Consider the following 24268-nt stretch of genomic DNA (forward strand, 5'->3'; position numbering starts at 1 on the left):
TTTGTTGATTGATAATTAGAAGTTGCTAATTGATTTGAATGCCTCTAAAGCTAGTCTTTCCTTTAGGAGTTGATTAGGACTTGAGGAATCAAATTGATTCATCCACTTGACTTTCCTCCATGGTTAGAGGTTAACTAAGTGGGAGTAATGGATAATTTGTTATCACAATTGAGAAGGATAACTAGGATAGGACTACTAGTTCTCATATCTTGCCAAGAGCTTTTATAGTTGTTAATTTACTTTCTTGCCATTTACTTTTCATGCTTCTTATCAAAAACCCCAAAATAACTCACAACCAATAACAAGACACGTCATTGTAATCCTAGGGAGAACGACCCGAGGTCCAATACTTCGGTTTATAAATTCTAGGGGTTTGTACTAGTGACAAACAACTTTTTGTACGAAAGGATTATTGTTTGGTTTAGAAACTATACTTTACAACGAGAATTCATTTGTGAAATTCTATACCATCAAAAATCCAAATCGTCAGGCTGACAACCAATTCTCCCACTTTTTCTCCTCACGAAACCAGGGCGGGCACAAATTAAAGTCTACAGAGCAGGGTCATCGTAGACTCTCCATGCAAACTGAAAAAAATGTTACAGACATAATTATAATATATAAAACAACACATGCACTCACAAAATTATAATATATTTTATTTCATGACTAACCTCATCGAACCGTAACCGGTCGATCGAAACCCTCCAATGCAGGATCCTGATCTCATGCTGATCTCTGCTCTGCTGCACATCCCAAGAGGAAATATACAGTTCGTTAAGTAACATCCCATATAAATTGACAACAATATTTAATGCAAATACATAAATAAACATTTGTTACCTCGCAACCAGCAGATACTGATAGATCCCTCTATTCGCTGGACACCACTGAAGAATCTCTTATAGATCCAGCTCATCAACAGCAGAGTGCAACCGGCAATATTCGTGACGCCCCGCTGTGCCACCAAACAAAATGACTGGTACGTCCAGACCATTTTAGCCGAGCCCTACGAAAACGCCCTACACTCCCCGAAGTCTCGAAGAAGAGGTAGCCAACGTATGTGAACCAGGTTGTTGGACTTGTCAGTCATCAGATACCCTCCGATCAGTAACATAATATAGCAACTGCCGTATTGTTTGAGGGTCTCCGGGTCGTCTGTCAGGGGCATCTGGCGGACACGATCCCGCAGCCATATAAGCTTGAGCGTGAAGGACTCCTTCCTCTGCACAGGCTGCTGTGCTGCCACCGGAGGCCTAGCACCAAGCAGCTGCTCCACCAACTCCCATATCTCCGTGTGGTACCACCTATCGAAGTCACAGAGGCACCCCCAACGGGGTTACCATGTGCGCGTAGGCCTAGGTCGTACACCACGTCTTGCAGGGTGATAGTGACCTCACCCCAAGGGAGATGAAACGTGTGCGTCTCCAGACGCCATCGCTCCACGAGTGCCGAAATCAAAGAATTGTCAAAGTTGAAGTCCCTGAGGGGCACCGTGTCGCTGAATCCGGCCTCAGCAAAATACGGGACGATGGCGTCTGGTGGACGAAGGGTATGAATTACTCGCCGAGGCAGTAGAAGGCGAGGCCTTGATAAACCGCTATTTTACGGTTTATCTTGTGCTTAATTTAGTGGATTTTACCCATTATTCTCACACTTATTCATATAATTCGCATGTTTTACATTTTTCTTCCTAATTTTGTACTATGATTGAAAACATGCTTCTTTGACCTTAAATTTGCTAATTTTAATCCTCTCTTATTACCATTCGATATCGTGATATGTTTTGCTGAGTGTTTTCAGGGTTTATAGGGCAGGGATGGCTTAGAGAATAGAAAGGAAGCATGGAAAAAAGTGGAAGGAACACAAAAAAAAGGAGTTTTGAGAAGTTGGCAGCGACGCGCACGCGTGGACGACGCGTACGCGTGACCAATGCATCATGCAAGCAACGTGTACGCGTGACCGACGCGTACACGTGACGAGTGTCACGTGCTGTAATTTACAGAAAATGCTGAGAGCGATTTCTAGGCTGTTTTGGACCTAGTTTCAAGTCCGAAAGCTCATATTAGAGGCTGCAGAGTGGGAGGGAATGAATCATTCACACATTTACACATTGGTTAAATTTTAGATGTAGTTTTCTATAGAGAGGGACTCTCTCCTCTCTCTAGGTTTTAGGTTTTTTGTTTTATTTCTTCTCCAATTCAGATTTTCATGTTGCTTTAATTTAGTTTCTCTTCTACATTCTATTATTCTAGCACTTTTGTTATCTATTTCTCTTTGTGATTTCCTTATTTTGCTACTTTAGTTTATGAATTCTTCATGTTAGATTCAATTTTCTTTTAATGCAATTTGAGGTATTTTATGTTTATTGCTTCTTTCTTCATTTGTTGTTATTGATTTCTTGCAATCGGTTGTTTAGATTTAATATTCTCTTATTACTTTTCTATGCTTTTATTTTGTGCCTACCAAGTGTTTGATAAAATAATTGGTGGGATTTTAAATTAGATTTTTGGTATTCTTAGCTTAGATTGAGTAATTTGGAGACTCTTGAATTGTCAAAGTCTCTTGTTGGTTGGCGATTGAAAGTTACTAGTTGGCTTGAGCTTCACTAACTCTAGTCTTTGATTAGAACTTGTGAACTCAAGTTGAATTGCTCACTTGACTTACCTTCAATTGTTAGAGGTTAACTAAGTGAGGTCAATTTGCAATTACCATCACAATTGATGATGATAATGAGGATAGGAATTCCAATTCTCAATCCTTGCTAGGACTTTTCTTAGTTGTTAATTTATTTCCTTATTATTTACATTACTTGCCTCTTATCACAAAAACCCCAAAAATATTTTCTCATAACTAGTTATAAGTACACTTTCCTGCAATTTCTTGAGAGACGACCCGAGGTTTAAATACTTTGGTTAATTTTATTGGGTTTGCTTAAGTGACAAACAATTTAAACTTGATTGAGGTTTAATTGTCGGTTTAGAACTATACTTGCAACGCGATTATTTTTGTAAAATCCTTTACCGACGATTTTTCCCACATCAGGCCTCTGAAGAATAAAAAAAATTCATCCTTATAAAGAGATGATCATAAATTTTTTTTACTGAATTCTTACTCTTTTTTTTTTTGTTTAGTAATTAGATCAGCTTAACATGATACACAGCAAATTAGACATTAAGCAAATATTTCTATCTAACTTAAACTACTTCTACTTAAGTCCTTACTTTCATGTTTCTAGCCTACACATGTCTCTAAATTACATATTCGAAATCCTAATTAGAACGTTATAAATACTAACAACATAGCACAAGAAAAACAGAATTCCAAACCAATAATTATGTCATAATAACCTTGCACAAGAAAATACAGTTCTAAATTTCTCCTAGAGACCTATCCCTAAACCATTTAACTACGTTCTTGTCACTTAAGGACTACCCTAACAATAGCCACATACTTAGATTAAACAAACAGAACGCAACTAACCTCGAAGTCAGCCGCCCCGGCGTAATGTGATGTCTCGTTCAACCTGTTGATGTCTCCGTCGTTCTCTGCCTAGCGCGCCATCACCGTATCAGTCTAAAATAGGGTAGGAAAGGCTTAAAAGAGGGAAGGAAGAATTTGACTACGTCAAATTAGGACCCAGAATGAAGCTGTAAACGACTTCTACTTATAGGCGCATACAGGCCTTATCTCATTTACAGTGTAAATGAGATAAGCTCGTATATATCTCGTTTATTATATGTGTCATGCTGATGGGTCTTATCTCGTTTACAGTATAAACGAGATACATGAAATATCATCTCATTTACACTATAAACGAGATAAATGAAAAAATTTAAATTAATAAATATTTTTTAAATTATTTATTCTAGTAAAAATTATATTTATTTTATTTATTAAAAAAATTCATTAAAAAAGTCAATTATTTTTACTTTGCTATATGTCATTGGATCACCTAACAAATTAGTTCTTAATGACTCATATTCTTTGTTGTTGTCGGATATGTTGTGAGAATCGATCATAAAAAATAATTTAATTTTTTTATAAAACTAATAACAATATTTTAAATTTTAGTTTTTTATATTAATTTAATTAAATGATAATTTGGGTAAAAAGAATATATTAATAAAGTATAGATAAAAAAAAGTGAAGTGGTGTGCTTAAAATTTAAATGATTGGTGAATATATTAAAATTTTAAATTTTTTAATCCTAAAATTATCTATATTAAATTATTTTATCTCTTTAACTATTGAGCTATAATATTTTTGTATTATATACATGATAATTAATAAAAATATGATTTGACAGTTATAAAATGTTTGAAAAGATTCTAATATTAATAATAAATATATTGTAGATCACAAGGACCGAGTTAGCCTTAATGTGAGAGAGGGACAAAAAAATAATTTTACAATTAAAAAAGAATAAAATAAAATATTTAAAGAGGTTAAATTAAATTTTATATATAATTTATAAGAAAAACTTAGTAGTTGGGGAGACCCTTGTCTCCCTTACTTTATATGAGGCGCGACCTTTGTTGAGGAATATTGCCAAAACATTGAAATAAAAAGAAAATATTTTAAGTTGATATGCTTCTTATGTGTTAATTACATTATTAAAAACTTGATTAATATAATTTAAATTGTAGATATCTAAATATATCCATCTTAGTCTTTTTTTTATTATTTTTATGTATTATTTTTATCTAATTACTAAAGTATTTTAGATCTGTTTATCAACTATTTAAATTTTGAGCACACTATTTCACTTTTTTTCATCTATACTTTTATGGATATATTCATTTTACCCAAACATATATTTAATTAAATTAATATAAATACTAAGTTTAAATGAATGAGTGAGGTGATTATTCTATTAATCTAAATTGATTAGTTTTTATTTTTATTTGTTCTGAAAGTTAGTTAGTTTGAAAATATTTCTATTAATTAAAAAAAAATAGTGGCCCAACGACACACCCGGCCAACAACCAAAAAAAATTATAAACTATAAAACATAAATTTGTTGAGTAGTTCAATTACATAAAAACATATAAAAACAAAAAAACAAAGCTGCTAGAAAGTTCATGAATGTATCATTTAATTTAATTACTATGTGCACTATGGTCTCTATATAGGATTATATTTTTGGGATACTCCTCCGAAAGGAAAAGTACTATCTTTTATAAATGATAAAAAAGGGACATTTCTTCTTCGAGTAATAAATTTTTAATTTTTTTTCGGACCTTTTGTTTCCTCCTACACCAAAAAAAAAAATTATATTTTTATGATTATTGTTAATTTTATTATGGTTACTACGTAGTCTTATTTTCGTTGTTTAGGATTTTTTATTAGGACAGTGCTACGGTGATGAAATGAAGAATTTTCTTTTCATGCTGAAACAAGGTGGAATGGATAGATATTGAACGCGTGTAAACATGTTTCCCAGGACAAAACATATCTGACGGAAGCAGAGAGACAACAGACTTTAAGTTGTCAAAGTGATTAATAAATTAGGTAGTAGATTATGTTAATTAGTGTGGTTAAATGTTTGGCCAATTTGATTTGAAGCCCAAAACTTTTTTTTAAAGGTGTGTTATTCGTTGAAGAAAAATAGATTCGGATGCTATATTGCTCTCTGGGCTTAGTCCCAACAACAATAATAATAATAATAATAATAATAATAATAATAATAATAATAATAATATTCTTAAATAAAGAAATACTGAGAATATTAAAAAAATTATACAATATTTTTTTTGTTTGACATTCTAAAATTTATTATTATAATTCTTGTTCATCGTTTATTATTATAATTTGTTATAATATGTATTATTGTTTCTGATACGTCACCCTTATCCTCAGTCAACTGCAAAGCTCGGCACGTGGGCAACTAAGCTCGGTCCCGCACCAGACGCCCGGAATACTCGGCACGTAAGCAGACAAGCTCGGCCTCACCCATTCGAAGAAATAGGAAACGTGCTCAACAAACCTAATCACCAAAACAGAATATCATAACCAACCTACAAACTAGGACTTATCCACCAACGGGTAAAACCAACTCCTATAAAACCTAGCTAAATATCCACGGCTAGACCTCAGGTTCTATCACTCTCAATCTTCTACTCTTTACTTTAAACTCATTTACTGAGAATCACTACTGACTTGAGCGTCGGAGTATCTTGTGCAGGTATTCCCGCCGCGGTGTTTGATCTTGGCCGACGTAAAGCTCTTCCTCTTCAGCGACGACTTGCTCGGAAGCGCTTAAGCTCGGCCACCCCAGTGTTCGAACGAATCACTTGGCGCCCACCGTGGGGCCGGAGTACATCTAACCCTACTTTTTCCTTTATTTAGTCTTCTACCCTATTTTGCAGGATTTCCGATCCTCGAACATGGCTGACAAGGAAAGTCCACAACTCTCACAGGATGACCTCCTGGCTCGAATCGCCGAGCTTCAGGCAGAAGTACGAAGAATAGCCGAGCTGTCAACGCAGAACAATGGAGAAAGCTCCAAAAACTCGGCTCAGGGTTCTATAGACCCTTTAAACATCTCCCCGCCAAAGGAAAAGCTCACCCTCGACAACCCCTTCTCCGAAGAGATCACAAATTATCAGATGCCAAAAAACTTCACTCTCCCCACCGCACTGGAGCCATACAAAGGGTTCGGCGACCCCCGAGCCCACGTAAAGAAGTTCCAATCAATGATGTTTTTCAACGGCCCTAAGAATGAGCCCGTTCTCTGCCGAGCATTCCCTACCTACCTCGACGGTGCTGCATTACTCTGGTTCTCTAAACTTCCCGAAGGCTCAATCTCCTCCTTTGAAGATCTCGCCAGATCGTTCATTGATTACTTTGCTGCATCAAGAATCTACGTACATGGATCGGACTACCTCGGCACCATTAAGCAAGGTCAGCACGAAAGCCTGAAGGACTACATGACCAGATTCGCTGACGCAACTATGGAGATCCAGGATTTAGACCCAGCCGTTCACCTGCACGCCCTCAAGGCCGGCCTCAGGCCCGGCAAATTCCGGGAGACCATTGCCATAACGAAGCCAAAAATGCTAGAGGAATTTCGAGATAGGGCGGCAGGTCAAATGGAGATCGAAGAACTCCGAGAAGCCCAGAAATCGGACAAACAACCTCATCGGAGAGATGAAGAAAGAACTTTCAGATCCCCAAGGAGCAGAGACATTAAGAAGACTTCCAAGCCCGCATCAAAGTACAATACGTACACCAGATTCAACACCAGAAGAGAAAACATCATCAGAGAAATTCTCAACGCCAAAATCATAAAGCCACCAGTTTGAGCAGGAAATTACCAGGATCAAAGGTTTGCAGATAAGACAAAGCATTGTGCTTTCCATCGGAAGTTCGGTCACACCACGGACGACTGCATAGTCGCGAAGGACCTCCTGGAAAGGCTGGCACGCCAAGGGCTCTTGGACAAATATATCGAGAACCGGAGAGGCAAAGGAGGAAACTCGGATAGGGGAGAGAACAAACAGGCAACGGCGGACAACAACAAAAAAGAACGGACAACTCCTGATCCACCAAAGGGAATCATTAGCCACATATCAGGAGGATTCGCAGGTGGCAGAGAAACAAACTCGGCCAGGAAGCGAAGCTACAGGATGATGCTAGCAATCGAAGGAACCATACAGCCAAAGCAGGACAAAGACCCGGGCGTCACCATATCCTTCAACCAAGCAGACTTCAGATCGGCAAGCCCTAACCTCGACGACCCGGTGGTAATTACTATCCAGGTCGGAGACCTGTTGGTAAGAAAAACATTTCTAGACCCAGGTAGTAGTGCTGATGTTTTATTTTATTCAACATTTACAAAAATGAAATTATCAGAAAAACTAATACAACCCTCCTCGGGAGAGCTGATTGGGTTCTCCGGAGAGAGAGTTCCTATCATAGGACATATATGGCTGAAGACCACAATGGGAGAAATCCCTATGTCGAAGTCTATCGATATTCAATACCTAATAGTAGACTGCTATAGCCCTTATAATATTATACTCGGGAGACCCGCCTTGAATATATTCAAAGCGGTGGTATCCACATTACATCTATGTGTTAAGTTTCCAGTGCAGGAAAACAAGATAGCTACAGTTCACGCCGACCATCAGGAAGCTCAGCAGTGCTACAATGCTTGTCTGAAGAAAGACCAGGCGAGAGAAATAACTCGGCCCCAGGTCCAATCCATACATAGCTCGGCTGACACCACCGTACTAGCCGATCTCGATCCAAGAGAAGACCTCGGCGAAAGACCTCGCCCAATGGATAACCTCCAGCGAATAACACTAACGGCAGATGACAATCAGTGCACATACATCAGAGAAGCATTAGAAGAGGAAGACCGAGCAAAACTCATACAGATACTGCGCAAGAACGCCGATCTCTTTGCGTGGACACCAGATGATATGCCCGGAATAAGCCCAGAAGTCATCTGCCACAAGCTGGCAATTGACAAAACAGTCCGACCAGTAGCACAGAAGAAAAGGAACCTCGGAGAGGAGAAAAGGCAAGCAGCGCTAGAAGAAACCAAAAAACTCCTCAACACAGGTTTCATCCGAGAAATTCGTTTCACCACATGGTTGTCCAACGTGGTAATGGTAAGGAAAAGCTCAGGTAAATGGCGCATGTGCGTCGACTTTACAAACTTAAATAAAGCTTGTCCCAAAGATGCATATCCACTGCCTTGTATTGATAAATTAGTTGATAACGCCTCTGGTTTCAAAGCTTTGGGTTTTATGGATGCATACTCTGGCTATAACCAAATTCTAATGCACCCAGAGGACCAAAGCAAAACAGCTTTTATAACAGAACATGGGAATTTTTGTTACAAGGTAATGAATGCCCTTTGGCCTAAAGAATGCAGGTGCAACATACCAAAGGCTGATGGACAAAGTATTCCAGCATCAGATAGGCCGCAATATGGAGGTCTATGTAGATGACATGGTAGCCAAAACACCCATGCAGGGGTCACACTGTGACAACCTATTAGAAATCTTCAAACAACTCCGAGCATACAACATGAGACTCAATCCGGACAAATGTGCTTTCGGAGTACAAGGAGGGAAATTCCTCGGATTCATGCTAACCTCGTGAGGCATCGAAGCCAACCCAGAAAAATGCCAAGCTATACTAAACATGACGATCCCAAAGACGGTAAAAGAAGTCCAACAACTAGCAGGGCGAATAGCTGCCTTATCTCGTTTCCTACCTGCAGTGGCAAACCGATCTTATCATTTTTTCCAAATATTCTCCAAAGGCAAGAAATTTGCATGGACAGACAAATATGAGAACTCATTTACTGAACTCAAACAGCTCTTAACATCACCACCAATCCTCCAAAGGCTTGAGACAGGTAAACCATTGTACTTATATTTATCAGTATCTAACCATGCTATAAGCTCGGTTTTAGTAACAGAAACAAAAAGAAAGCAAAGCCCAGTATACTTCATCAGTAGGGTGCTACAACCAACAGAAACACGGTACCCGAGAATAGAACGACTGGCGCTAGCACTAATCACAACAGCAAGAAGACTGCGGCACTATTTCCAGAGCCACACAATCATAGTACGAACGGACCAACCACTAAGGCAGATACTAACCAGACCCGAGCTCGCCGGCAGATTAATAAAATGGTCGGTCGAGCTCTCCGAGTTCGACATTCAGTACGAATCAAGAAAAACACTGAAGTCACAAGTGCTAGCCGACTTTATATCAGAGATGACCAATGACACACATAATACAGAAGTCAGTTGGAGCATACATGTGGATGGAGCGTCCAACAAAGAAGGCAGTGGAGCGGGGATACTACTCAAGGAAGGAAACAAAGTGGTGGCCGAGCAATCACTGCAGTTCCGCTTCAACGCAAGCAACAATCAGGCGGAATACGAAGCCCTACTTGCTGGACTAAAGCTCGCCCTACAACTACAAATACCCCGAATAACAGCCTACTACGACTCTTCACTAGTGGTACATCAAATAAAGGGCGAATTCCAGGTAAAAGATCCTTTGTTAGAGAAATATTGGCTCATAACAAAGGATCTAATTTCAAAATTTAAAGAATTTGATATTATCCATGTAAACCGAGAACAAAACACCAAGGCCGATGTGTTATCCAAGTTAGCCACAACTCGGCAAGCCGAAAACACATCGGCACTATCCCAGCTAACACTTGACAAACCAAGTTTTGAACAGGATACAATTTTGAGTATCACACAGGTCCCAGATTGGCGAACACCTTTTTTCGAATACATCAATGCAGGCACCATTCCAAATGATGAGCCAAACTTGCCGCTCTTCAGAAGAAAAGCAAGTTTCTATACAGTGCTCGGAAACACCCTTACGAACAGGATATTATTGGCCGACGATGAAACGGGACTGCACCTCCAAAGTCAAGGCATGTGATAATTGTCAAAAGCACGCCACCCTCTCGGAGACCCCGACCGAAGAACTCCATACCATAGAGGTAAGCTAGCCTTTCGATAGGTGGGGATTAGACATCCTCGGACCTTTCCCGAAAGCGCCAGGCCAGGTAAAGTTCCTTTTAGTTTCAATAGATTATTTCTCTAAGTGGATAGAGGCACAACCATTAGCACACATAACGGCAGAAAAAGTGTGATCTTTTTTATGGAAAAATATCATATGCAGATACAGTATCCCAAAAGAGATAATCTCGGATAACGGGAGACAATTTACAGATCATAAGCTCGCCGCCTTTCTAACAAACTTTAAAATCAAACATCATTTCAGCTCAGTAGAGCACCCGCAAACTAACGGACAAGTTGAATCAGCTAACAGAATTATCTTGCAGGGATTAAAGAAAAAGCTCGGCGAAGCTAAAGGGGAGTGGGCCGACCTCATTCCAGAAATTTTATGGGGCTACAACACCAGCATTTAATCTGCCACAAGGGAAACTCCCTTCAAATTAGTATATGGCGCAGAAGCACTTATTCCAGTAGAGGTCAACGTCCCAACGTTAAGAGTCGAGCCCTATAATCAACCAAACAATCAACAAGCTCGGACAGCCGAATTGGACCTCGTAGAAGAAGATAGAGACATCTCCGCCATAAAGCAGCGAGCCAGAAAATGATACCTAGAGCAAAGACACCACAAAAGAGTAGTTCACAGGTCCTTCAACATTGGCGACCTTGTACTCAGACGAACAGAAGATGCACGGAAACCACCAGCACATGGCAAATTGGCGGCAAATTGGGAAGGTCCTTTCCGAGTTCTTCAAAATCTCGGAAAAGGAGCTTACAAATTAGAAATCCTTAGAGGAGAACAACTTACAGGAACGTGGAACATCTCTTCTCTAAGGGAATATCAATCATGACATAGCCCGTGTAATAGCGAATGATGGTACTCTTTTTCCCTCCGATGGTTTTTTCCCAAAACGCAAGGGTTTTACTCGGAAAGGGTTTTAATGAGGCCGGACGCAACAAATCATTGTACTCATACAACCTAATGAGCAATCGAAAGGGTTCTCATTTTGACAGTTAGCATACATTTCAGTTAGTAAACATTTCAAATAATCCGAGCTTATTCCTCGGAAAACCACCACCACAAAAAACAAGTCAAAGTCTTCTCTAACGAACATACTAATCCGGGCTTCATACTCGGAATTCAACATGTGCATGCCGAGCATAATACTCGGCCAAGTACACACTGCCATTTCCCACACTTCTAAACAAACGAACATTTAAAATTAATCCGAGCTTCATACTCGGAGAACAACGCGCACATTCCGATAATAATACTCGGAGAAGCACAAATGAATACAAACAAACACAAGCAACCACCAAGTCATCCGAGCGAAATCTTAAAAGCTCATTCAAACACAAGCCCTATCTTAGAACCTCAGCTCTCCCTATTGACAATTTGATCAGACAAAGGATGGCTCCCGCCACCTTCAATACACACACACAACCGTCTTTCAATAACAACATACCATTATAACTTATCAAAATACCAAATTTGATTTCAACAACATAAGTCATAATCAAGCCAAGCTACATACTTGGAACTCAAAATGCCGCTACCAAGATTAGTACTTGGAGTTGTTTAACAAAATCAAAACAGTCACAAGTTTAATAACTACTACACCTTGTACAAAACAAAAAGAGTAAACTAACAAAAGCCTATTCTGCCTTATCACCTATGCTAGATCCTTCACTTTCACTCCCAGCAACAGCCTCGTCATCCACAAGCTCGCCATTTACGACCACCTTTAGAACATCAAACTTTGAAGGATCAGCTTCAGGGTATAGCACCTTCACCTGGGAAACAGCACGGTCAAAGCCTTGGGCAAAAGCCTCATAAATCCTGCTTTCTAGTTCTTTGATCCGAGCGGAGAGCTGATTATTCTCGGACTCCATAACCTTCAGTCTCTCAGATGAAGCCTTTTGAAGTTTCTTCTCATCAGCCAATTCCACATCTTTTTTCTCCATGGAGGAAGACAACTCAGCAATCTTTTCATCTTTCTTCTGGATAATCCCAGATAGCTCTTCAACACACGTAGCCTCTTTCTCCTCCCTCTCTAAGGCAAGCTCCTGGGACCGGCCAATGGCAACTATCCGAGCACCAATAACCTGAGGAAAAAGCAAGTCAGTAAACAAAAAACACTATGAAGAAATCCTTGCGAACACAAAACAGCAATTTATACCTGAAGAAATCGGCTAACACCAGCTCGACCAACTTCGTCAATCATCCTCATATCATCCGGGAAATAATAGAGTTCATCAGCCATGGTAGTAAAAGGATACAGCTTGGCCCATAGAGACCTGGCATGTTCGTTGGCTGGATATCCATGGAGCCTTTTCTGCGATTCGTACGCAGACTCAACCATTTGCAATATCATGGAGGACACTCCTTTACACTCTAAGACCTCGGCAGTATTACCCTGACCATGTCCCCTTTTCCTCTTATGCTTCTGACCACCCTGAATCAAAGCAGTAGGACCTTTCCCCACATTGGAAGAAACCTCCTTCTCACCTTTTTTGCGTTGACTAAAAAAGGACTTCAGCCCCGCAGTAGTAATAGCAGGAGCTTTCTCGGCTGCGAACCAATAAACAACCAAATCAGGAAGAACATGTTAAAACAAAAAGTAGAAAACAAGCACAGTAAAACAAATTACCTATATGTTGATATACGGCCTGTCTATCAGTATCCCATTTCAACATCTCGGCAACCGACAACAAACCCTTTGGACCCAAAGACTTAAAGAGAAAATCCATCACAATATCATCATCAGGGAGCCTATCATCTACGTCAAGTGCCTGATATGGCTCGGGACACCAAAACAAAGGAAATCTCTCGACTAAATGCTCGGTCAAATAAAAAGGGAACTCCTCAGGAACACTTCTAACTTTCACAAACATGGATTTGAAATCCTTAAACGAAGACTTATACAAACCAAATATGGCACGGCGAGGATAACTACTAAGGTTCACCCACAAACCCCGATTAACCCCTTTCGCCTGAAATAGGGAAAAAAATAACCTAAGGGACGGTGGCTGATCTAGTAATTCCATCAAAATCTCGAAGGCCCGAACGAAGCCCCATGAATTAGGGTGCAGTTGGGTTGGAGCACAGTTTAACCAGTACAAAACCCCACACTCAAACTCAGTAAAAGGAAGCTTCACACCCAACTCAGTAAATAAACAGCTATACATATAGAAGAAAGACCAGTCATCTAAACGATCACACACCCGATCTCCCCTCCCACAAGGTAACAATTCAATCCTAATGTTACTACCCTGCCTAACCCAAATGCTCGACCCCAACAGCCTTACGGATTCTTCATCATCAAACTGAGACACACGCTCTCTCACCTTAGCGTCAACCCAGTCATAAGGATCGCCGACATTACAGTTCTCCATAGACAACAAGAAAACAAAAACAGCAAGAAAATGAAGACAGAAGACAGAAAGAGCCAAAACTAACCTTGCTTGCTCATTTTTTCTCAGACAGGAAGGGGAAACAGACTTTTTTCAAAACACAGCAGAATGAAGGAAGAGGAAAATGCAGCACTAGAGATAACCCCCAAAAGACAAACGGTTACAATACCAAAACATTTAATCCAATATGTTAAAAAAGAGGTAGCAATAAATGACCACAACATCCAACGGACAGGGGTACCTAGAAAAGCGGGCAGTTTTCACATCAATCATGTCATAGTGGCACACAAAACAAAGCCACTACTACAGAAACGTCTTGCATTCTTCATGGAACTAAACCGAGCTTTGGGGGCTGCAAGGAAATATACGACAGCTCGGTGACCGAGGATTACGACATTTCTTGGTCCAAAAGCTCGCCTTAGTCCTGTCCAAACCAAGGCAAGCTTGGGGGCTATGATACGTCACCCTTATCCTCGGTCAACTGCAAAGCTCGGCACGTGGGCAACTAAGCTCGGTCCTGCACCAGACGCCCGGAATACTCGGCACGTAAGCAGACAAGCTCGGCCTCACCCATTCGAAGAAATAGGAAACGTGCTCAACAAACCTAATCACCAAAATAGAATATCATAACCAACCTACAAACTAGGACTTATCCACCAACGGGTAAAACCAACTCCTATAAAACCTAGCTAAATATCCACGGCTAGACCTCAGGTTCTATCACTCTCAATCTTCAACTCTTTACTTTAAACTCATTTACTGAGAATCACTACTGACTTGAGCGTCGGAGTATCTTGTGCAGGTATTCCCGCCGCGGTGTTTGATCTTGGCCGACGTAAAGCTCTTCCTCTTCAGCGACGACTTGCTCGGAAGCGCTTAAGCTCGGCCAACGCAGTGTTCGGACGAATCAGTTTCTATTGAAATTGATAAATCAATTAAGAAATTAATCCTAAACAAAAATAAAAACATAATTAGTAAAAAGCTAGAATCCAAAACAGTAAACAAGTTAGGATTATTGAGAGTATTCATAGAAACTGAAAAAATACATTATTTTATATGTTATTTTCAATTTAATAAATGAATATTAACTTTTAATCAAAAAATTATAACAAACTAATATATAGTTTTATAAGAAATATTATATAAAAAATATACTAAAAGAAGTATAAAAAAAGATTAAATAAACTTAAAAATAGTATTATATTTTTTTAGTAATTAACTAATTATCTATCTAAAAGTGATATTAACCAATATTATACAAACAATTTCATTTTATCAAAATCAATTTTAATATAGAATTGCCAAACATAATTATGTTGGCACAAACTCACTTCTATTCAAAATCAATTTTACAAAATCACTTTCTTTCAAATTCCATTTTAACCAACTCTAACCCAAACACACACTTTGTCGTTCAATTTATTCGCAATGTATGAGCATATTTTAATATCCCTTTTATACAAGGTTGCAAAAATCGAACCACTAAATGAATCGATAGAGTGAGCAGTTCTATGATTTATTAGTCTATTCATACTCTAATTGGGATTCAAACAGTTTATTTATATATTACATACAATTATAAAAAATGAAGAAGTCCTTTTTAAATTTGTACATTTAATAAATTTTCAACTAAATAAACTATCTAAAAATTACATCTAAAAAATTATAACTTCGGTCATCAAAAATTTAAGTTTAAATCCTTTAAAAAATCTTATTAGGTACATATTGTCAAATAAATTAAATTTCGTGTCGTACTTATTGGCGTTATTGTATAGTGTAATCTCTTAAAATCAACTTTATAATTCTAAGAAATTCAACACCGTACCAGCAACCATTAAGAAAAATACTCCAACATTAACCAAAAAATCAGGAAAAACAAATGTAGCAGCACCATATTTTCTATGGCGGCGGAGTTTAACGGCGAAAATTCTACGGCGGCAGATAGTAACGCTCAAACTGTGCTTTGAGGGATACTAGGAAGCCAAGAACGTGACACTAATGTTGGTGGTAGCGGCGCTGGAAGTGAAAGGGGTGGTGGCGGCGTGAAACTCAGACGGAGATACAAAGGGATTTTAGGAATTTCTTCTGACAGAAAGGGGACAGTTGGGCTGTCTTATGGGGGTTTGTTTTTTTTTTTTTTACACCTTTAAAAACCATAAAAAAAACCTACTTATTTTACCTATTTACTGGTTAACCGTCAGTTCGACTGGTACTATAACCGGTTTTTTGGCATATAGTCTTTACGCTTACTCGGATCGCTTGGCTGACCAGTTCTCCGTTAACCGGGTTGAACCACCCGGTCCGGTTCGGTTTTCAACGCCATCAGCTTATAGTACTGCCTACGAAACTACAAAACAAAAATAATAACCGGTTTAAAAGTTAACTTCGAAATACATTTTTCCCATAATATTTTAAGAATATCAGACTGCATATTAAATAATATGGTTCAAGAATAAAATATATTTTGCTATATTTAGGCTGGAATACGTATTCTTAATTTATTTTTATAATGAAATAACTATCAATTGTTAAATTTCAATAATTTCTTAACTGGCGTAACTTCTTTGCACCAAAAAATGTCTGCTCCGTCCAGAAGACCGGCATAAGGTGTTTTTGGACAGGCTCTCTTAGCCGACCAACCTTCTCCACCTTCATGTACTTTGTCTGTCGTTCTTGTACTGCGTACACGGAGGTCAGCTGCCCCTTCGACAAGGCTTACGAGAACACACTTCTCTTAACCCATCAGCTACTTCCTATGATGGTAACCTCCGTAGGTCCGATTAAAGTGTGCATGTCGGTCATTCTGCCTCCCATCCTCTTCGGACTTTCCATCTAGAGCTTCTTCAGCCTCTATTTGTCGCTCCAGTACAATCTCTAGCTGCACCAAGCATCCCTCCTGTCTGTGCTCAGTTTGACGGCGTCAAGCACAGCGAGGAGTGTGAAGCACCACATGCAGTCTCATGCATAATTAGCCCGGAAAGGAGAACGGCGTACGTGTGGAGTTTATCAATACGCGTCTACTAGAAGATGCTGCTAGCTCAGTTTATCGCCTGCTGAAATATAATGGCTACAGCACGGTAGAAACGGCCTTTGTAGAATATGATCACAAATCACTTTCGAGGTGTGTCTCGTGTTCAGCGTTACATTTTGCTTAATCAAATGCATATCCTAAGGGATTTTTTTTTTAAATAAAAAAGGGTATAATTTTTCCCAGCATGATTTATGAACTTTAGTTCTCTAAATACGATTTTCTTTTTTCCTGGCATTTAAGTAAGTTCGCCGAACCGCCAACAAACTCTATAAAATTTGGCAACTTCGCCATATCTCCGGCAAACTCTATAAATTTATATAGTTCACCTAACTCCGCGGCAAACTCGGTTATAAGTTTTTTCAATTCCGCTTTTTAATGCATTATCACCATCTCCAGATAATATATAAATATATAAACAGTATATAAGAATACACAAAAATACACCGACAACAACCATGACTTCTTCAAGAATTTTTTAATTATAAATTAGAAAAATATTAACTCATACTTAACAATGACAACTATTGTTATCGTCTCTAAAAATACGTAGCTACTTTTTTATCATTCCTAGTTAACAAGAATTTTTTAATTATAAATTAAAAAAAAACTATTTTCCAAAAATAATCCACTTTAAATATATCAGATTGGACAAAGTTCTCATTTTCTAATTTTTTCAATCCTTAAATCTTATCAATTTTCAAATTATCATAATTACACTGACTCTGAACAATATTCTAAATTCTAATCATAATTTTTTTGACTAAGTTTTTTTTTTGTTACATATTTTCTTTTTTATTTTACTTTTTTGAGTTTGCTTATATATTTTTCTTTCTAAATTAACCAATTACTAGCAACTACCATTGTATTTTTGTTTTCTACTTTTATAATTATTGGGCTTTTTTACCAAAATTTTTCTTCTCTATCCAACTCGCAAAAACTTTAACTCATAATTTTAACTACCGAAAAATCAAACCAAAAAGCCCATCCCACATCATAACAAAATCTATATGCAGGACCTACAGCCTATGTTTCCATTGCTTGCTGGGACGGGATATCATGTAATATGCTAACATTGTTAGTCATGTGTATTTGATTATGAAAAAAAATTTTCCTTTATTAAATTGGTGAATATTAAGGTTGAAAATATTGACTATAAATTAAATTATTTAAAATTTAATACTGTAAAAAAATTGATTTTGTGATTTAAAAATAAAATAAATTAGTCCCTATTTGATTAAATGACTGACAATGTTACTATTTGGTTAACTGAAATAAATCATTGTTAACAGATTAATATTTTGAAGAATAAATTATTTAATTTATTTTAATGTAATGCAACCACTGATTATTAAACAATAATTTATCAACTAAGTCGTTTTTCCCTTTACAATTTATGAGCTAACTTTTTCTCTTTTTTTTTTCGAACAGCTAAGTTATTTATTATATATATGACTATGGGTTAATTTGGATCATTCCCATACAATATCAGTCCAATTCATGGATTTAGCAAAAAAAGCCTAACTGCATAAATAAATACCAACTCAACTCTTTCCAAAATTAAGAGAATGATTAAGCAGTTAATTTAAACATAGTTTTTCATCTAATTGCCTCATAACACTGGACAAATTTCTGCGTCCTATTAATACCAGTCAGTCCGTGTCTCCTTCTATCATATCAACACGACCACGCGTCCTTTATAAGAGGTATCCACCTCATTTCAATACATGTTGAAATTTTTTCACTTCAGCATGGTAGCATTGGCCTTTTTATTATTATCGTTGAAGGTTTCAATTTGATGTGTTATGTTATTCTTCTCTTAGCAAGTTAATTAGGAAAATATAACGATTAATTGTATTTTTTTTTACAATAGATATATTTATTTAATAAAAAAATATAACTAATGAATTATAACTCAAATTAAATGACATAATTTTTATTTATATAAAAATTATAAATTTAAGTCTCATTCTTAATTAAAAAAAAAAACAAAAAGAAGAATAAACTATTAAAAATTTAAAATAGACCAATGAGTCATAACTCACACGACATTCCGCTCCCTCACCGTTCGAGTTTTATCAACTGCAACCGAAAAGAAAAAATTGGTAAGTATGTGAAGAATGTGTGGGCGTGTATTGTGTACTTAGAATTGGGGTTTGTCCAATCTATTGGAGTACCTAAGATTGGAGGTTGTCCAATTCACCAACCAAAAAAAAATTCAAAATAGCATCCAATTTGACAAAAATATTTTTTATTTTTTTATGATGTTCAATATATATTTTGAAAATGTATTTTAGAGATTGAATTTTGATATTTTTTTTGGTAAAAGACAAAAACTTTTATCTTTAAAATTTAATAATTTTACGTTAAGTAAATTTTTGTTGCAATTTTTTTCTCAGCAATCAAAAACTTTTTGTTCAGTTGCTCGAATGATGCATAGTTTGGATGGTATTGGGTATGGAGCAACGGATTGTGTGGGAAAATCTAAACCGGAACGCTAGTTCCTTGAGGAGGTAGGTTGTTTGAGTCGCCGGTGGGTCGGCAGGTGGAGCTACCTGCAAGGACACTCCAATGCTAAAGTTAGTATCCATAGAATTAGGTGGCTTAGTGACTAATTAGGGTAAAAGGTGACGTACCTCTGGAAAAGGGTAGGTCCTTCCTCATTTATACTCTGTGCTCAGGTGGGTCTTTTTTCTTGAACTCATTTGTCTGAAAGCTTTCGCTGGCACTCCAGATCTTCTCAGCAGGATATGAGGTGGCATGCGAGTCTCTTCTGGATGTGGGTCGAATACCCGGCGGGTCGGTAGTCCATAAGTAGACCTATGGCCCTTTTTGGACTGGGTTGAAACACTTTAAAAAAAATTAGGGATCAAATTTTAGTCCAATTTTTTTACATACTTTTTAAATAGTTATTCAAATATTTTGATAAAATTTTGGATAATATGTATAAATAATTTATTAAATATAAAATTTAGAGTATTTTTGTCAATATCTTCAAAAGATAGAGTAAAATTTAATAGTTTACTCTTTTAAAAAAATTAAATAACTAGTCATTAAAAAACCATTACTGCTACCGTAAGGTGCGACAGTGACTTCATCATACTGTGCTTTCACAAGGAGTTCTTGGTAGCTGCTGTGGATGGTGGTGCAGGGGAACCGATACATTAGACAGTGATGAGGGAGGAGGATCTTAGGTATCACGCAGCTGTGGTGAATAACGTGAATCACAATAACGACGTAGGATATGGTGAAGGAGTGATAGGGACGGAAGATGGCTGGCAGAAGCTCAGCGGTGGTGCCTGCGGAGATGTTTAGAAAGCGATCGCTGTCATGGAGAGTGATGAGTTTGATGTTGCCAGTGCCGCCGCTGGTCCGCTCTGTGCCGTGAAGGAGCATGACGGTGTTGGAGAGCACAAGTCAGTGCCAATGGTGGAAACCTCTATGGTAATGAAGATAAATGGCTTAGGGATGAATGATTTCTCTTGGGTGAGGATGCTTCATGTGGTCAACAACTCTATGATAGATGGCGACAATCTATTGGACAGGGAGAAAGGGAGAAGAATAATAGGGAGCTTGAATGAAACTAATGCCATATCACATACAATTCACGAAAGTCTTAATGGGAGTGTAAAGAAGAATACCGTTACAAGATTGGTAAGGAATGATGGAGTAGAGGAAGCAGATTCAAGGAGAGAGGATACTCTGAGGGAGGGAACATGCTTTGAAGAGGATGGGGCAGTCAGGAACTTGGAGGATGTTGAGAATTCTGAAAAGGATGTAATTAGTGATCAGAATATTGTGAAGCAAATAAAAAGTTGGAATGAAGACGTGGTTGAAAACAGAGTTGCTTGGATCTTGACAGTGGAATCAGGGGTTGTCTCATATGACGAGGAAGACGACATTATGACAGCTCTTCAGGCTCAGAATGAAGTGCTTGCACAGAAACGAAGGCATGCAAAGCAAAAGGAGAAAGCAAGAAGGAGCTGGCCTAAAAACCGGAATAAGGTTTTGCAGGTTAAGACTCTCCCGGAGGACATTACGAGTTATAGTTTCACTAGATCTTATGGAGAGGACTAGTACCACCAAGAGTTGAGCTATTCATCTGGTTTGTGTTAGTTGGTAGGGTTAATACTAAGGAAAGATTGATTAGATTGGGCATTATTGATCACAGGGATACGCTTTGTGTTTTATGTAAAAAAAATTGAGAATGATTTCCACTTATTCATTGGCTGTGAGTTCACGTGGCAGGTGTGGTGTGCTTGATTATACGCCTATAATAAACTTTGGTCTATTTCAGGAACCATTAAGCAACACTTTGAAAGTTGGACAGGAGCTCCTGTAAGAAAAGACAAACGTAACAGGTGGCTGATTGGCTTTTTTGCTATCATTTGGAAAGGAATGCCAGGATTTTCAGGAATCAAGAAACAGGCGTTGCGAAAGTTATTACCAAGTCGATTAGAGACTACAAAGAATGAGTTGACTTTGTTCCATCTAGTTGTTGATGGCAATGTCGAAGATAACTACAATTTTTTTAGTGTTTGTATTATAATTTTAGACTTTCTAAATGCTCCACTTTATTGTGTTGAACTTTTTGTTTTAAAAATAATAAATTTTTTGAGGTGTAGTAATGTCTCACACATGTATTTTTATTCATGTGAAGCAATATCTGTCTGTTTATGTATAAATGTTTTTGTCATTTACACAAGAGACTTTTCCTAATTTTTTATTTTTGGAAATCATTTAAAATGATCAAGTTTAAGTCTAAATTACAATCAATTATCTTTATTTGTGCTATTTTACATATGGAGAGTGCTAAAGGAATAATGATTATTTTGAATAATATGAATAACCACCAATCAAATATAAATACACTACACCCTAATTTAATGCTACTCATTAAATTTACTCTTTTAATCCTATTAATTCACATTGTTCACACATTATTCAAAAATGTTATTAGTTACCTATATTTTTCTTTACATATATATGCCACTTCTATGATGCTTATATCATGTCCAAATTGCCTGCTATGAATTTCACTGGTTTATGAACAAGTGACACTCATAATTTCTATGTTAGACATGCTGTGAAACTTTAATCATTTTAATTGTTAGTGATAAAGTATTAGAAAATCTTAATAATATGGCCGTCAAGGTCAAAGCAAAGAATCTAAAAAATTTTCTAACAAAATAAAAAATAAATAAATTAATCAAATAATTATGTGTGAAAAAAAATCAAAGGATAATAGTACATATCCAAATCTTGTTGTTAGCTAAATCGGCATAAGATTTAAAATATTTGGACCATTCAATGAATAATAAAATAATAATTTATAAAATAAATGGTAAATTTAATAACTAAATTAGAAAAGTGTTAGGAGGCCAACAATTTTTGTGTTTTGTAACTATTAATTGACCATCAATAATATTTTTCATGGTATAAGATTATATCCAATAATGAGAGATCACTTACTTTTCTTTTAATGGTTAAATATTGATCACAAAATACAAAAATTATTGGCCTCATAGACGTTTTCATTAAGTAATATATAAAGGGTTAAATTGTAGTTAAAATTAAATAAAGACTTTTTAACAATTAATAAAAAACTTTAAAAAATGTTTTATTATTAGATCATTTAATGGTCCAAACGTTTTAAAACCGTCGAATTCTATGCCAACTAAGTCCAACTAAATATGATTAATATTATTTTAAGTCTTATTATTTAATTTGGTTAGACTTAATTTATAAAAATACTTAAATGTATAACATTACTCAAACTGAAAATAATCAAATTAAACAAGAATAAAACTCAAAGCAAACTAATAAAACTTAATTTTTTTTCTTTTCTTTTTTCTACTGAACATTCGATTGATGATATACTCCATTATTTATGGTTTTGAGATTGTAAATCTAAAAAATAAGTTTTTATTGACATATATACCAACAAAATTGATGCTACAATAATGGGCATCCCCTAAGAATTAATGTTAGGAAAGGTTAAAAGAAAAGAAAAGAAAACAGTGGAAAATATAATAACCAACTGAGAAAATTATTTCAAGAAACGGTTGATATCCCATGCATCAGCGTCTTCACTGTTCTTCTCTAGTTCTCCCCAGAAGATTCAGAATCTTGATCCATGTCATCTTCATCAGTATTGAGTATGGTGATATAAAGGTTGACACCAATCTGCCACTCACGCAAGTTATCCATATCAAATTCAGACTCATCAATGATCTCCCTTGCGAAGTCGCATATGCCAGGAAGAATTCGATCTAATATCTCAGGTGGAATTGGTGTTAGGAAGTTATTTAATTTTCTAATTTATTTGTGGGCAATACATATATCAATTATAATCACAAATGATACTATTTCAAATTAAATGACTTATATAATAATGATCTCATTTATTGTTATAAATGCTAACTGAATAAATCATTATTACTTTTGATTTGGAATTAAATGAGAATAAAATTGGATATTATCTTTTGTTCTTTAGATAATTATCTTTTTGAATTTTAGATATATTATTTTTTGGGTTTTAAATACTATTTTATTTGGACTTTAGGGTTTAATGGGTGTCATGCTCAAATATAAATAGACTTTCAAGGTTTCGGTTCCAATATACCAAAGTTGCCTTTGTTGCTCTTTCTCCATCAAAAAGTTACCGTTCAGCCGCCTAGAAATATAGAAGGCTTTAGTTGAGGAAGATCGAAAGAATCACATGATCCAAATTTTTCCAATCATAATTCATGTTTATGAATTCAGATACGCTTTCGCACTATAATATTTTTGGTAATTTAATATGGATGATTTGAATTATGTAAATTAATTTATTCCGACAAGTGATATCAGAGCCATCCATAATTTAGTCATAAAAAATATTTCGTTGTTATTTTAGATCGACATATACGTATATATGCGCTATCTACATTTAATATTGTTGTGCAGCAGAACTGTAAATTATGAATAGTCTTCTGTGACTCTTTATTATTATCACACATATATGTTTTATTTTGTGTGTACGTCGTATATATATAGCTGCTACTGTTGGACGAACAGGAGATTAATTTTTTTTTAATGCCAATGGCGTTGATTGCAATTCTTTATATGCATATATATGTATCATTATGTATGGATATTTATATATATATTATCATTATTTGGTTATACCTTAAGGTATACTTATATACATATATATATTTTATACGAGACTGATTTGGCATTTAATTTATATAATGATTAATTTTAATTTTAATAAATTATTTTTTTAAGATATAAAAAATTATTATACCTACTAATTTTATAAAGATGGATTCTAATTTTA

At 36.5% G+C, this 24268-nt stretch overlaps 1 protein-coding gene across 1 annotated transcript; it reads left to right on the forward strand.

Moving 5' to 3' along the window:
* The first annotated feature begins 9159 nt into the window (after positions 1-9159).
* On the forward strand, positions 9160-10425 carry LOC107473835 (uncharacterized). The gene has a single exon (XM_016093422.1). The coding sequence runs from the start codon at positions 9160-9162 to the stop codon at positions 10423-10425; it is 1266 nt and encodes a 421-aa protein (XP_015948908.1).
* The last annotated feature ends 13843 nt before the right edge of the window (positions 10426-24268 follow it).

This window comes from Arachis duranensis, chromosome 2 (assembly GCF_000817695.3).
Source record: "Arachis duranensis cultivar V14167 chromosome 2, aradu.V14167.gnm2.J7QH, whole genome shotgun sequence".
Classification (NCBI taxonomy): domain Eukaryota; kingdom Viridiplantae; phylum Streptophyta; class Magnoliopsida; order Fabales; family Fabaceae; genus Arachis; species Arachis duranensis.

Excerpts from the sequence above, each read along its gene's own strand:
- LOC107473835 (XM_016093422.1), top strand. The coding sequence starts at position 9,160 with ATGACGATCCCAAAGACGGTAAAAGAAGTCCAACAACTAGCAGGGCGA.